The following is a 15540-nucleotide window of genomic DNA, read 5'->3' on the forward strand; positions in this document are numbered from 1 at the left end:
CAGAGTGAGACTTCGCCTCAAAAAAAAAAAAAAAAGAATGATTCAAAAAAAAAAAGCCTTTGTCTTACAAGTTGGATGCTAAATAGCTCAGCCACAGTAGGAAGTCACAGTAGGGCATCAGGAAGAGTTGTGAGGCCCCTATTCCAAGGCCTAGTTCCTGGATATTTCGAGATATACCCTGGGGCAGAAGAGAATCCACTACCTTGAAGGGAAGGACCCAGTCCTGGCAGGATTCATCACCTGTTGACTAAAGAGCCCTGGGGTGCTGAATAACCAGCAGCCGTAGTCAGGTAGTATAGGCCTTGGGTGAGATTCTGAGATGAACTGGCTTCCTGTGTGACCCAGCACATTCCCAGATATGATAGCAACAAGGAGAGGCCCCCTTGCTTGAGAAAAACAGAGGAAAGAGTAAAGAGGACTTTGTCTTGAGCTTAGCAGCTCAACCACGGCAGAGAAGAGCAGCAAGTGGATATTGGGGTCCCCAGTTCCAGGCCTTGGCTCTTGTACAGCATCTCTGGACCTACCATGGGCCAGAGGGGAGCCCACGAACCTAAAGGGTGAGTCCCAGACCTGGCAGCATTCACCACAAGCCAACCAAAGAGCCCTTGGGCTGTAAGTGAACATTGGAAGTACCCTGGCAGTACTCCTTATGGGCCTGTGGTGGTGGTGAATATGAGGAGAGACGACTCTGCCTGGGGAAAGGAAATAAAAGAGTGGAAAGAACTTCATTTTGTGGCCTGGCTGCCAGCTCAGCCACAGTGGAACAGAGCACCAGGTATATTACTAAGGTTTCCGACTCCAGAGCCTGGCTTCTGAACAGCATCTCTGGGCCTGTCTAAGGCCTGGTAGAATTTGCTGCCCTTAAGGGAGGGACGTAGACCTGGCTGACTTCACCACGTGTTAATTGTAGAGCCCTAGGGCCTTGAGTGAACACAGCCAGTAGTCAGCTAGTGGTTACAGTTGGCCCTGGGAAAGACCAAGTACTGTACTGGTTTTAGGTTCAACAGTTCAGTCCCAGTGGTGGTAGTCACAGGGGTAGTTGTGTAACTTCTTTTCCAGCTCCAGGGATCTCAGCACAGAGAGAGATACTCTGTTTAGGAGAAAGTAATTTAAAAAAAAACAAGAGTCTGTGCCTGGTAGTCCAGAGAATTCTTTTGGATTTTATCCAAGACCACCAAGGTCTTAGAAAAACACAGAATAACATAGTAATTGTGGTGTGTAACCTACACATATGTTAAGTAGAAAGACAAAAAGATGAACTGATCCAAATAACTATAACAACTTTTGAAGACATAGATAGTACAGTAAAATATAAACAGAAACAACAGCAAGTTAAAAAGTGGGGAGATGAAGTTAAAATGTAGAGATTTATCAGTTTTCTCATTGCCTGTTTGTATAATCAGTATTAAATTATAATCAGTTGTTAAATAACGAGTTATAAGACATTGTCTGCAACCCTCATGGTAACCTCAAATCTAAAAGCACACAACAGATACACAAAAAATAAAAAGCAAGAAATTTAATTATAACACTAGAGAAGATAATCTTCACCAAAAGGCAGATAGGAAGGAAGAAAACAAGGAAGAGAAGACCACAAAACAATCAGAAAACAAATAACAAAATGGCAGGAGTAAGTCCTTACTTATTAATAGTAACATTAAATGTAAATAGACTAAACTCTCTAATCCAAAGAGAGAGAGTGTGGCTAAATGGATGGAAGAACAAGGCCAAATGATCCGTTGCCTACAAGAAACACACTTCACCTGTAAAGGCACACAAAGACTGAAAACAAAAGGGACGTGAAAAGATACTCCAAGCTAATGGAAACCAAAAAAGAGCAAGAGTAGCTCTACTAATACCAGACAAAATAGATTTCAAGACAAAAACCATAAAAAAGAGACGAAGGGAGTTATTATATAGTGATAAAGGTATCAATTTACCAAGAGGATATAACAATTAAAAATATATAGGCAGCCAACATTGAAGTGCCCATATATATAAAGCAAATATTATTGGAGCTAAAGAGAGAGACAGACTCCGGTAGGATAACAGCTGGAGAGTTTAACACCCCACTTTCAGCCATTGAAACAGATCATTCAGACAGAAAATCAACAAAGTAACATCAGACTTAATCTGCACTATAGACCAAATGAATCTAGTAGATATTTACAAAACATTTAATCCAACAGCTGCAGAATACACATTCTCCTTAGCACATAGATCACTCTCAAGGATATATCAGATGTTAGGCCATAAAATAAGTTTCAAAACATTTTAAAAATTGAAATAATATCAAGTATATTTGAACACAATGGGATAAAACCAGAAGTTAATAACAAGAGTAATTTTGGGAACTATACAAACACAGTAATGTAAACAATATGCTCCAGAACAACCAGTTGGTCAATGAAGAGATTAAGAAGGAAAATGAAAAATTTCTTGAAGCAAATGATGATGGATACACAGTATACTAAAACATATGGGTTACAGCAAAAAACAGTGCTAAGAGGTTAATTCATAGCTCTAAGTTCCTAGAGCTATAAACAAGAAAACAATAAGAAAGCCTTCAAACAAACTACCTGACAATAAATCCTTGCGGCAATGGATATCCCATTTACCCTAATGTAGTTATTACATATTGCATACCTACAACAAAATATCTTATGTAACCCATAAATATGGACACCTACTATGTACTCACAAAAATTAAAAATTAAAAAATAAGAAGCCTGCAGTTAATGAAGTTGAAATGCCAGAAATTCCCTGGAATGCTAGGAAGGAGTCCAGAGACTCAGGGAAGTGGATCTGTTGGAATGGATCTATTCTATCTATGTGCAAGCTGCTGAGCCATCCCTGACTGCACTCCCGGGGATCCCCAGAGGGGATATGCCCTTTAATCGAGGTATTAAGAAATGCTTTGATGAGATGTGGGAGGAGGTCAGGATGCTTGAGAGCTCCATGGTGGCTGTTCTTTATAGATCAGTGATGACAGTGGGGTATGCTATAATCCCTTAGTTCTCAAACTTTTGTGTGTATCAGGATCACCTGGAGGGCTTGTTAAAGCAGTCTGTTGCTGGTGGTAATTAAAGCGATCATGATGTGGACAGATTCTATTACTGTGTTCCTTTCCATGATGCACCCAAAATATATGAGCAACCCAATCCCAGAATCCTATTTGTAAGTTCTATTTTATGGGGCCAATTCTATGTCAGTAAGTAAGTGTCCCAACAAGAAATAGATAACACTTTAAATGGAAGACTTGGAGAAAGGTTTAGTAAAGAAGCTATTTACAAAGATGTAAGTTGGTGAAGAGAGACCACAGGGGTGTTTGTTACTCTGAGGCTATTAAGAACATGGTTACACTAGAAAAATTTTGTCTCATTCTGTAGGATGTCTGTTCACTCTGATGATAGTTTATTTTGCTGTGCAGAGGCTCATTAATTAGATCCCACTGGTCAATTTTGGCTTTTGTTGCAATTGCTTTTGACATTTTCATCAAGAAATCTTTGCCTGTGCCTATGTCCTGAATGGTATTGCCTAGAATTTCTTCTAGGGTTTTTATAGTTTTGGGTTTTACATATAAGTCTTTAATCCATCTTGAGTTCATTTTTATATGAGGTGTAAGGAAGGGGTCCAGTTTCAATGTTCTGCATATAGCTAGCCAGTTTTCTCACACAGTTTATTAAACAGGGAATCCTTTCCCCATTGCTTATTTTTGTCAGGTTTATCAAAGATCAGATAGTTATAGATATGTGGTCTTATTTCTGAGATCTCTATTCTGTTCCATTGGTCTATGTGTCTTTTTGTACCAGTACCATGCTGTTTTGGTTACTGTAGTCTTGTAGCATAGTTTTAAGTCAGGTAGTATGATGCCTCCGGTTGTGTTCTTTTTGTTTAGGATTGTCTTGGCTATTCAACTGAGGCCTGTCAGGTGGTGAGGGGAAGGGAGAGCATCAAGATAAATAGCTAATGTAGGTGGAGTTTAATACCTAGGTGATGAGTTCATAGGTGCAGCAAACCACCATGGCACATGTTTACCTATGTAACAGACCTGCACGTCCTGCACATGTATCCCGGAACTTAAAATAAAATTTTTAAAAAAGAACATACTCCTAAATCTAAAAAGAAAGAGCAGGGGTTAGCTCACCAAACCTGGATAGGAGAGTCTTGGCAAGACTACCCTGAAAGAAGTTAAACCATTGGTTGAGGGATGTATCCACGTTGAGGAACACAGGGAGACAACAGAGGAAGAAGATACTCAACTTAACTCTTCACCCAACTCTGTTGTCCTCAGGGGCTCCGTTGTGACTAAACCCAACCAGAAGCTAGAAGGCCAGCAACCTCACTGATGTAACCCACCAAGATTGGGTTCGCAGGGCAGAGAATAGAATGGAAAAGATTGGAATGTGTGTCTGAAGGGACAGCTTGTAATATCCTTTTCTCCTGTGGGTCTCGACACATTTTTGTGTCAAAGGTAGGATGCAAAATAAATTGAGTGGTGAACAATCTTCTGATATTCTCTTGAAGAGATTGCACAAGATTGAAATGATCAGTTCTCTGAATGCTTGGAGGAATTTGTTGTTCAAGCCCTTTGAGCCCAGAGAATGTTTTGTGGGAAGATTTTCAATTACTGATTCCATTTCTTTAATAGCTTTAGAATGACTTTCTATTTTTTATTTCTTTGTGGACCTGATAAGTTAGATTTTTGGGAAATTCATCCATTTCCTCTAAATTAAATTTTTGGCATAAGGTTCTTATTATTTTCTTTTTGGTGTATGTAGGCTCTGCAACTGGTTATATGTACCCTTTTCCTTTTTCTTTTCTTTAGTTTTTTTAGTGTAGGTGGAGCTTAATATCTAGGTGCATCAAACCACCATGGCACATATTTACCTATGTAACAGCCCTGCATGTCCCACAGGAGTTAATTTTCATTGTTTTTCTTTTTCCTGTTGGAGAAAGTAAGCAGAGAACAGCTCCTTGGATGGCTTCCCATGGTAAGTGGCTGGGGCACATTCCTCTCTGGCTCCTTGTGGCCTGGACAGCCAGAAGGAAGCCATGCCATGCTGCTTCAGCCCTCAGCTTCCCTCTTGCATTTCCTAGAAAAGTCTTTGGTCTGCACCTCCAGCTCAGCAGATTCAGGACTCCCCTTCATCATGACTTGCTCCTCACCCTGCTCAGGCCAAGGTCCTCTGAGAGCTCCAACCCTCTTCACTCCCTATAAAAGGCAGGCAGAACAGCCAGAGGAGCAGAGAGACCAAGAAACATTGTGAAATCTCCAACTCTTGCCCTCCAACATGAAAGTCTCTGGAGCACTTCTGTGCCTGCTGCTCATAACAGCAGCCTTCAGTCCTCAGGGGCTTGCTCAGCCAGTTAAGGCCCCTCTTCCCTTCATCTCTTCCTTCCTTTTCCTCTGTTTCTGTCTTCTAGAAAGCCCTAAGCCCAGGTGCTCCCACTTTTTTTAAGACAAAGTCTTACTCTGTGGCCCAGGTTGGAGTGCAGGGGTGTAATCTCAGCTCACTGCAACCTTCACCTCCCAGGTTCAAGCAATTCTCTTGCCTCAGCCTTCTGAGTAGCTGGGAATACAGGCACCTGCCACCATACCCAGATAATTTTTGTATTTTTGGTACAGATGGGGTTTCACTATGTGGGCCAGGCTGGGTCTTAAACACCTGACCTCAAGTGATCTGCCTGCTTTGGCCTCCCGAAGTGCTGGCATTACAGGCGTGAGCCACCGCACCCAGCCATTGCCCCACTTCTAAGCCCACCAGAGTGGTAAGGTTTCTCAGAGGTTTACTTTAACATCTAATTTTAAAGACAAAAAGCTGAAGCCCAGGTTGGGGACAGAAGAGACCCTACCCAGCCACCTCCAGGTTTATCCCAGAACAAGAATGAAACCTAAGCTTCTGACTCCAAATTTAGGGCCTTTTCTTTGACCTCATTTGATCATCCCAAACTCTGCAGATCTGGGACCACACACAGGACCTTTCCCACTGGCCTTGCCCATGGCCTCCCTTAGATGGCAGTGACATGTCCCCATCATGCAGCTGAGAGGTTGAGATCCTGAGGCACATGTCACAGGTCTCACCTCAGGGTCTAGGGTGGGAGCGCTGGGCCTGGGGGCGAGTAAGATCTGCTTCTTCCTCTTTGCTTTGCAATCCATACAGATTCTCCTTGCTGCATTCAAGCTGAGAAAAGCCTAACACATCCTCAAAGTCTTTTCCTTTGTAACTTCATTTCTAAGTGCACTCAATGTCCCATCCATCTGCGGCTTCACATTTAGCAATAAGAAGATCTTACAGAGGCTGAGGAACTATCGGATCACCAACAGGTGGTGTCCGCAGAAGGCTGTCATGTGGGTAGAAAACTGCTTACCTGGCTCCTCTCCACGCCCACATTCCCCAATCCAAAGTTCTGCCCCAGGAGACAGACATCAGACTGACTTGGGATCTGACTCAGGATGAGATCTAACCAGAATGTATGATGCAAATCCTCCTATTTTGACTGCTCAACAGGCTGAAAGAGGGTCTGTAACTTCACATGCTCTGCTCCCTGGATGGGCACCAGCCCACAGCCTTTAGCAGATGGCAGGATCAGTTTCCCAGGGATAGCAAGAGCAGCAGCTGCCTCCAGAGAACACTTCTGTCCATACACCTCCTACTTCCTGTCCCAGAAGGATGCCCCTTCACCTGTAGCAGGTGGGCCAGGCAGGTTTACAGCCCAGTGTGTCATCTCCTGGGTAAACCCTCAAAGAGTTCCATCCTAACAGTGCCAGCTTTCCTTCCTCCACAACTTTAGAACCAAACTGGGCAAGGAGATCTGTGCTGACCCAAAGGAGAAGTGAGTTCAGAGTTACATGAAATGCCTAGGCCAGAAAGCTCACACCCCGAAGACTTGAACTCTGCTACCCACACTGAAATCAAGCCAGAGTATGCAAAATGACTTTTCCATTTTCCTCTGGCCTCCTCATCTATACTTTGGAATATTTCTACCATCATTTTCAAATAGAATGCATTCTGTTTTGTGATGCAAAATGTACTCTGTGTTAAGTAATATTGACTGTTATTTGAATTGTTGCTGGTTTGGAGTTTGAGTATGGGTGATCTTTCTTAAAGCAAGGCCTTGAGTAAGTTGGTTCCTGTCTGTGGGCCCCCGTGCCTTCCACTGTGAGCCGCTGGCAGTGGGTTTCTCTTCTGCTCGCAGGGGTTGAGAGTGTGCCTATGGCAGTCATGGACATGAAGGGATGCTGCAAGGCAGGGAGGAGAACTCTTCGTGAATGTCAGGTGTTGCTAAATATGTTACTGTGGAAAGACGAATGCAGTAATAGGCCTGCTGACATTTTGCAGAAAATACACTTCATTTAAAATCTCTTACACAGTGATGTTTTCTTCAGGGGTAACTTCCAATCAGCAAGGGCTCTCAGAGGTGTGGGTGGATGGCGGAGCATGCTAGTGGAAGGAGGGTGTAGAGACCCTGGCCATGGGGCTAGCCTGGCTCATCTGAGTTTCAAGGAGGGCCTGCCTCACCAGCCCAGGCTGTTCTAGAACAAGGGCTCCAGTCCCCAGCATGGGCACTCCTGGCTCGCAACTCATCAGTCTCATATTCAGTTCATTTCTTCCTTTAAAACCACACTTCTGCCCAAAGTAAACCCCTTCCTCCCCCTCTAGTCTCCTACCCAAATCCATGCCTCCCCAGTGCAAGCAAGTGATTCTGACTTCACGCACCCCGACTCCCAGAGGGAAACTAGATGACCAAGTCCTGGTGAGCCCCAGGATAGGCAGGGAAGAGGGGACTTGGGCAGAACAGCCTTTAGAGGATGGGGAAGTGTGGTCATAGCAAAGATTCTTCCAGGGGAGGTGCAAGATGGCAATGTGGGGAGAGGGCCTTGGGGGGAATATCCCCAAAATGGTCAGATTCAGAGTTCCACAGTGTAAAAGTTGGAGACATATAGAGAGGAAAGTTGAGGACAGGTTCTTGAGGAATTAGAATATCAGAGTGGGGGGTTTAGACTCAGTTCTGAAGGCAAGAGGAAGGTATGAAGGTTTTTGAGTCATCCAGAGGGAAGGATGGGTGCCAGGAAGAGTAGCCAGTGGCTGTGAATGAGATGGAGTTGGGAAGGGAAGGCTGAAGACAGCCTGCTGCAATTGTCTAAGCAAGAGGAAATAGCAGGTGACGAAGGGCAGTCATGCGGGTAGAAGGGAGGAGGCAGATTAAGAAGAGTGGGCCAGATGTGTGACATGTTGAATGGGGAAAGAGGAAAACACAGCATGAGACCTTCACCCTCTAAAAGTAACCTTTAAAGGCATGCCAACCCCAAAACCTAGAAATACTTCCTTCCCTGGCTATTCTCCTCGAATCACACTTTGTACAAATTGGAGCTTGTGATCGTCCCTTTTAAAGCACCAGGGCCTCCTCTTCCACCGAGGGTTCTCCTGCTCTTCCCAAGACAGCCTCACTCCTCCAGATAAGCTGGGTGGGCATCTCAATCAGACCCGGAACCCACCCATGCCTGGACACCCAAGGAGAGATCGGCACTGCTGACAACAGCAGGGCCTGTCCCCTAGATCTTGTACCACACTGCATCAGGCAGTACACTTGGCAGTTTAGGACGCCAGGAGGAGTTGTCCTGGGAGGCAACAGCCCTGGGTTCTATCACCAGATCCACCCCCCCCCCCAACCTGACTTGCTGCATCTCTCTTTAGCCCTCAGTCACCTCACAGGCAGAGAACCTCACATGATCCCCTTCAGATAGGGTGGCTGTGATTTAGTTATAACATCACCCCCGAGCCCTCTGGGCAGGGCAGGAAGAAGGAGAGTCCTGCACCCAAATGTGGCCCAGCTGTAAACCCCAGCTTTCTCTTCCACTGTACCCCTCTTGACAGCCAAACTTGGAGGCAGAAAATCTGCACCACCACCCCCAGTCAGAGCTTACCCCCCAGGACAAAGGCAGCCGCTGAGAGGTAGAGAGTCACTAACTTAGCTCAGTTCCCCTGGCACCAGGTACAACATGCCTCCCTCCTCCTTCCCCATTCTTCAGCCGCTGGCCACCACCTCTCAATGCCCATTAAGTTTTCACTCTGAAGTCCAAGAGACACAGAGGGGCGGGGGTTGATGATTCTATAATTTAAATGTATAAAGTGTGACAACATAGCTTATGAAGACCAGGCTGATCCTCCATGTCCCAGCAAACGTGGGGCAGAAAGAACAATGCAGGGCTGGGGGTTTCAGGAACAAGTGAAGCCATGTGATTTCCAGAGCCCATGATGGAAAGAAATCTGCTCATTTTCTTTTTGGCGGGCAGTGGCTCAGCTTTTTTACGTACTTCTGAGCCCATTTGTCCGTCTTCAAGGCACAGGCTTCCTTGCCTCCCTTCAGCTTGAATCTGTGAACAGAGAACAAGAGAGAGGGCTGAGCCACCAAAGCCACCACTGTGTGGGCACCGCACAAGCCTCATCTCTTCCTGCTGCCAGGTGCCCTAGGCTGCTTTTGCTGGGCCTTGAGCTCCCCTCTGTAAATGAAGTTGCTGCACAAGATCTGTTGCTTGCACCCAGGGAAATAGCCAATGCACCAGGAGCTTATGAATTGAGCTTCCTGGACCCCTCTGCTGGTTTCAATTTGTTGTATCAGCGTGGTACTGAAGACCCTGAAAACATTCTGATGATTAGCTGGGATGAAAAATTCCTATCCTAGAATAGCTCTCTGCTCCAGCATTAATGTTTCTATGTCCATCTGGGACCTTACTTGTTGCACTGGACTCATGTGTGTGTGTGTGTATGTGTGTGTGTGTGTGTGTGTGTGTGTGTGTGTGTTTCTCTTTTGATCTTATTTCCTAAACCAGACTATTGTCCAGTCTATATATCAACTTTGTCTCTTACTATCTGGGTGATCTTAGACAAATATCTCTATCTTCCTGAACATCACTTTTCATGATAACAAAAATATCTGCCCCAAGAGGATTGGCAGAGATAATACACATGAAAGTTCCTTAAAATACTGACTGGTTTGTGAAAGCTACCCCAGTTAAGTTTATAAAGACCCTGTGATGCCAGTATCATGTTTATGCCTCTTCACAGATAAGGAATACAGAAGGATACACAGATAATTAGGTACAAAGGAGTTACCTGTCCAAGGTTACACAAGACTATAGGTTCCAAATCCAGAGGCAGGAATTAATCCTGGTTCCCTTGCTCTTTCCACTGCACAATAGTCCCTCGTGCTTTTGTTAAACAATTCCTTCCTCTGAGCCTATAATGCTGGGATATAATACTTGGCACCTTGGAGTTTCAGGAAACACAAGTCACTGCAGGAGCACAGATGCATCCCTCTTAACACCTGCTAGGAAGCTCAGCACTCCCCCTAGCACCCAAGCGCGACTTGCACCCAGGTGTTGGCGGCGCTGGGTTTAGAAACTTTATTCTGGTGAAATACTGCCATCTAGTGTCTACTATTCTAATTCCAGGCTGGCAGGGTTCTGTTCTCTAGGGAGAGATTGAACAGGTGATCACTTACATGAAACCATCATGGGGGCAGCTAGGGCTGGTGTTTCTGTGACACTGGATTGCCCCCTGGGAAATCTTCTTCCTCGTAAATGAGAAGCAACATCTGGAGAAGGCCACATGCACTAGAAGAGAAACACAAATGGTGGTTCGCATCCATTTCTCAACCTCCCACCTGTAGCACAAGTTTTAAAAAGCAAACAAACAAAAAAACACCCCCCAGGACAAGCCGTAGCTTGGAGACCACATCTAGAGGGTGCCGGCATGGCTCTGTGTCATCAACTACCTCGTTCTGGGTCTAGGTGAGAGTCAGAAGATTGGGGTTCAGATCTGAGCTCCCCACATACCAACTGAGTAGCCTTGATGAAAGTGTACATCCACCCCAGCCCCAGACTTCTCATCTGTAAAATGAGACTTTTTGGAGCCTGGTTTCTAAAAGCTCATCCAGTTTTGGTATTTCACCACGTGTGCATGGTTCTGCCCCAATATTCATGTCCAAGGGCTCTGGGCCCTACACCCTGGGGGCCTAGCTAGTCTGACACAGGACACTGTAGTCCACAGTTCACAGACCTGACCTGGGGAAGATTAGGAATTGTCCAATGAGTCCAAACTGATGAGATGACATGGGAAGAACTCCCAGGAACTAGCTAGCTCCCTACTCAGCCTATTAAATCCCCTCCTGCCCTGGTCCTCCGCTCTTTCTGAGCCCCCAGCTCCCACTCTGTCCATTTGTGCATTCTCCTCTTACAGCTCATCCCCTAAAAGACTTGCATTCCAATCCCAGCTTCTTCCTCCTAGTTTTTCTGTTCACAACCCCTTTCATGACTCTTACTAGGTTGGTATTCTCCAAACAGCCTTGGAGAGTGGACATCATCACCTCCATTTCACTGATAAAGAAAGCAGAGTTTGAGAGCTAAAGTGACTTGTCCAAGTGTAGCTGACTGACAGAGCCCTGGTCCTGCCTTCAGACTCTGTTTGGTGTCTGTCACACTGTGGAAGCTACACCCAGGCCCTGCCCTAGACTTCAGGGCTCCCAGCTTTACCTAAGTAACCTCACAAGTTCCCTCCCTTGGGCCTGGATGAAGCAGAGCTGCCTCGTACTGAAGCTGGAAGTTCATTTCTCTGTGTTTGCCCCAACTCATGGTCCTCCCACTGGCCCTCGCCCCCAAGCCCACCCAAGTTCGCCATTCCTCCTCTTTAGATAGGAAGAGGGGAGATAAGAGTTGGTGAGGCTCCAACTCTGGGGTTGGTGTGCTCCAACCCCAGAGTGGCTGACCATGTATCTACTCTCCCCAGAGAGAAGCAAAGTGATGCCTGCCGTACTCACTGCTCTTGCTGTCCACATCTTGTGGCCACATCCCAGCTAGCAGCAAGCACACCAGGGCCGTGATGATGATCTGCATGTCTGGTGGTCTGGCTTGGGCCTTCCTGGAGCAGCCTTGATGAGTCTAGTGAAGCTACAAGCTCACCACTGTGCCATCCTGCGATGCCAAAGGCTTTTATTTTGAGACCAGGTAGAGTTTTCCAGGCCATGGTGGGAGGCACAAGTGAGAAGCCACAGGGACAGGGAACAGTTGCTCACACCCAGTGACCATGTGGTAAACTCCTTTCCCTGCCTCTCCTGGGTGGTATTTGTGGTGGTGATGGATTGATAGATGACATTGGGAATTTCCCCAAGTGTGGGAGCCGATAAGAATCTTGAAAAAGTGCGTGGGAACTGCCCCGGTTGAGTGGGAAGCTAAGAAAAGTAAGTGAGAGGAAGTGACCCACATGTGGCTTGTCCAACCCTATGTCCTTCCATCCAGACATGCAGCTGCTCCCACAGGGCAGAAGAGTCTGGACCTGGACAGAGATACACCTGCATTTGAATCCCAGTTCTGCAGATGAGGGAGGGATTACGTAAACTTACCCAAATGCATATCCACACAAAATGCAAATAGCAATACATGTCTCAAGGGCGTGAGATAAGAATTAAATAAGATTCTCTATGTCAAGTGTCTGGCCTAGATAGTTGCTATTTCTATTTTTTTTCAAGCCTCAACACTTTTCAAAGCTTATTCTGTTTGAGGTCCTTGGGTAGCCCCAGGGAAGGCAGTTACCAGTGAGATGCACTGTCTGACCTCGAGCCACTTCTCTTCAACTCACAAATAGACAAGTAAAAACCACCCAGAGCTACTCACTAGCATCTGAGAGTCCTGCCAGGGAATTTTCCCTTTTTGTTTGTTTTCTAGAGTCTCGCTCAGTCGCCCAGGCTGGAGCACAGTGGCACAAACATACTACAGCCTCAAACTCCTGGACTCCAGTGACCCTCCCGCCTCAGCCAGGGAATTTTGCCCTTTTTTTTTCTCTAGATTTTCACTCTGTCACCCAGGCTGGAGTGTGTGGTGCAAACTCACTGCAGCCTCAGACTTCTGGGCTCAAGCAACCCTCCTGCCTTAGCCTCGCAAGTAGGTAAAACTATAGGTGTGCCCTACCTCACCCAGATAATTATTTTTTATTTTTTATTTTTTATTTTCATAGAGATGGAGTCTCACTGTGTTGCCCAGGCTGGTCTTGAACTCCTAGGTTCAAGCGATCCTTCTGCCTCGGCCTCCCAAAGTGCTGGGATTACAGGTGTGAACCACCACCCCAGCCAGGAGGATGTTCTTTAAGCAACGCCTCCTGTGCCCTGATGTGAAGAGGGGAATGCTAAGTAGAGGCGGGGTCTTGTGTGAGGACAACAAGGCGTCAGGGAGCACACTTCATTCCAAGTCATCAGGAAAAGCTGAAGTGTAGGGTGCAAAGAAAGTGACAGGAGTGAGAGAGTGGCTGCAGAGAGATGTGGCTGTACAGCTCCCGAGAAGGCTGGGTCATGAAGATGTATGCAGTGCTTGGAATAAAGAGCACATAGTAGGTGCTCAAGAAAAAGTAGCGGAGCCAACTCTAGGCCCATATGTATCACATGGAATGATGGCTAGACTGATGTACTCTGATCGTGCACTCTCTAGCTCAAAAGCATGCAGTGGCTCTGCACCATCAATTGGATGGAGCACTGAGCTACTCATCTGGACATTTGTGGTTCTTCATGTCATGCCTCAGAGGATGCCAACACATTCAGGTAATTGCAATTCCTGATTGCAAGTAACTGCCACTTGCTGTACTATCTCTAAGGATTTTGCTCTTGCTGTAACCTCCCCCTGCAGAGCCCACCTCTCTATCTCCCTCTGTGAAGATCCTACCCATTGCAAATGTCATTGTCTCCACAAAGGCACTTCTGCCATACCCAGCAGATAGGATCTCAGCCTCTTGTGAGAACCTTCACGCCATATCAAAAGTCTTATATTCCTGCAACACTTTCCTTCAGGCCACCCTCCAAACCAACACCTACATGGGAATCTGGCCTGTCCAAGTTGAAAGGGCCCTTCCAGACTATCTGAAACAGTGGCTCTTAAGGTTTGCAAAAATCTGAATATCTTAGTCCCATTTCAGAATCAGAATTAAAACACATGTACTCGTACATGTTGGAAAGAAAAAAAATTCTAGGTAATTTTCTCGGACACTAGAAGGTGAGAATCACATATCTAGTATAATCACTTCATATTGTGATGGAAAAATGAGAGGAAAGTGACTTGTCCAAGGTCATGTTGACCTCAGGGATGATGGGACTTGAGACCTGGTCTTTTGACCTTCATGTGCAGCTGCCTCTGAGAACACACTTTTTGCACAGTCCATAGCTAACTTCCTCCACTCAGCCCAACTAAGTACCATTTGTCCCTTCAACTGCTTCCTGCCACCTAAAAAGTGGTTGAAACCACAAACTACTGTTGTCTCTATCCTATTCTCTTTGTCCTTAGCGATGGATAGATACTATGTGTGATTTATTCCACTGTGCACACGTATCCATCTTTTTCTTTCAACTTGTAAATTCCAGGATGCATGTGCTGGATGTGCAGGTTTGTTACATAGGTAAATGTGTGCCATGGTGGTTTACTGCACAGATCAACCCATCATCTAGGTATTAAGTTCCTTAATCCCTTAGCTGTTGCTCCTGGGGCTCTCCCTGCCCCGCAGTCCCCCCAACAGGCCCCACTGTGTGTTGTTCCCCACCACGTGTTCATGTGTTCTCATTGTTCTGCTCCCACTTATAAGTGAGAACATGTGGGGTTTGGTTTTCTCTTCCTGCATTAATTTGCTGAGGAAAATGCCTTTCAGCTCCATCCATGTTCCTGCAAAGGACAAGATCTCATTCCTTATGATGGCTACATAGTATTCCACGGCATACATGTACCACATTTCCTTTATCCAGACTATCATTGATGGGCGTTTGGGTTGATTCCGTGTCTTTGCTATTGTGAAGAGTGCTGCAATGAACATCTGTGTGTATCTTTATAACAGAATGGTTTATATTCCTTTGGGTATATACCCAATACTGGGAGTGCTGGGTTGAATGGTATTTCTACGAGAGATGAATCATTTTTTATTCCTTTACAATGGGGTGTCAGGAGAAAGGGAAGATACAACTGGGTTGTCAGTCAGCTGAATGTAACTGCGGGTCCTTTAGGTGTAGGAAGCAGAGAGGGGAAAATGTGGCCACCTCGGAAATTCTTTGCTCTTCCCCTCCTCCTGGGGTTGCTGCCCAGCCCTGTCAAGAAGGGAAACAGGCTGTCCCTCCACCACTGGCTTCCCCTCCCCCACCTCACTGTGGCTGCAGTCAGACCAGCACAGGCAAAAAGAGAGCAGCAAGACTTAGTCATGCTTTTCCTCTCCAGGCTCCTTCAGCACACGGAAGGAACTGGCTGGAGGCTCTTATCACACAAAAACTTAATCGGTATCACGTCCACTCCAATGTGACTGCCAAGGGCACAGGCTTCTCTAGGCTCTAGTACAAAGGCTAGGACCAAGTCATAACTCAATTAGATAGCTGTGTAACTGAACAAGCTGGGACAGATGGCATAGGATGGACTGATGTATAAGAGATGCTCTCAGAATAAACACTGAACCAGTTATTCATATGAACACATTTCTTGGTTAGAAATTTGAAAATCAGAACTGCCGGGAGATAGGTTTT

General features: G+C 45.8%; 1 protein-coding gene and 1 pseudogene across 1 annotated transcript; one reads left to right on the plus strand and one right to left on the minus strand.

Moving 5' to 3' along the window:
* The first annotated feature begins 5294 nt into the window (after positions 1 to 5294).
* LOC110568050 (C-C motif chemokine 13-like) lies at positions 5295 to 6895 on the plus strand (annotated as a pseudogene).
* A 2150-nt stretch (positions 6896 to 9045) lies between these two features.
* CCL1 (C-C motif chemokine ligand 1) lies at positions 9046 to 11968 on the minus strand. Its single transcript, XM_012449438.2, has 3 exons — positions 11821 to 11968; positions 10507 to 10618; positions 9046 to 9379 (listed from the first exon to the last, which is right to left on the minus strand). The coding sequence occupies exons 1-3, from the start codon at positions 11894 to 11896 to the stop codon at positions 9277 to 9279; spliced, it is 291 nt and encodes a 96-aa protein (XP_012304861.2). The 5' UTR covers positions 11897 to 11968; the 3' UTR covers positions 9046 to 9276.
* Between the last annotated feature and the right edge of the window lie 3572 nt (positions 11969 to 15540).

This window comes from Aotus nancymaae, unplaced genomic scaffold, assembly GCF_030222135.1.
Source record: "Aotus nancymaae isolate 86718 unplaced genomic scaffold, 86718_ANA_hifiasm-v0.15.2.pri h1tg000072l, whole genome shotgun sequence".
NCBI classification, from domain to species: Eukaryota; Metazoa; Chordata; class Mammalia; order Primates; family Aotidae; genus Aotus; species Aotus nancymaae.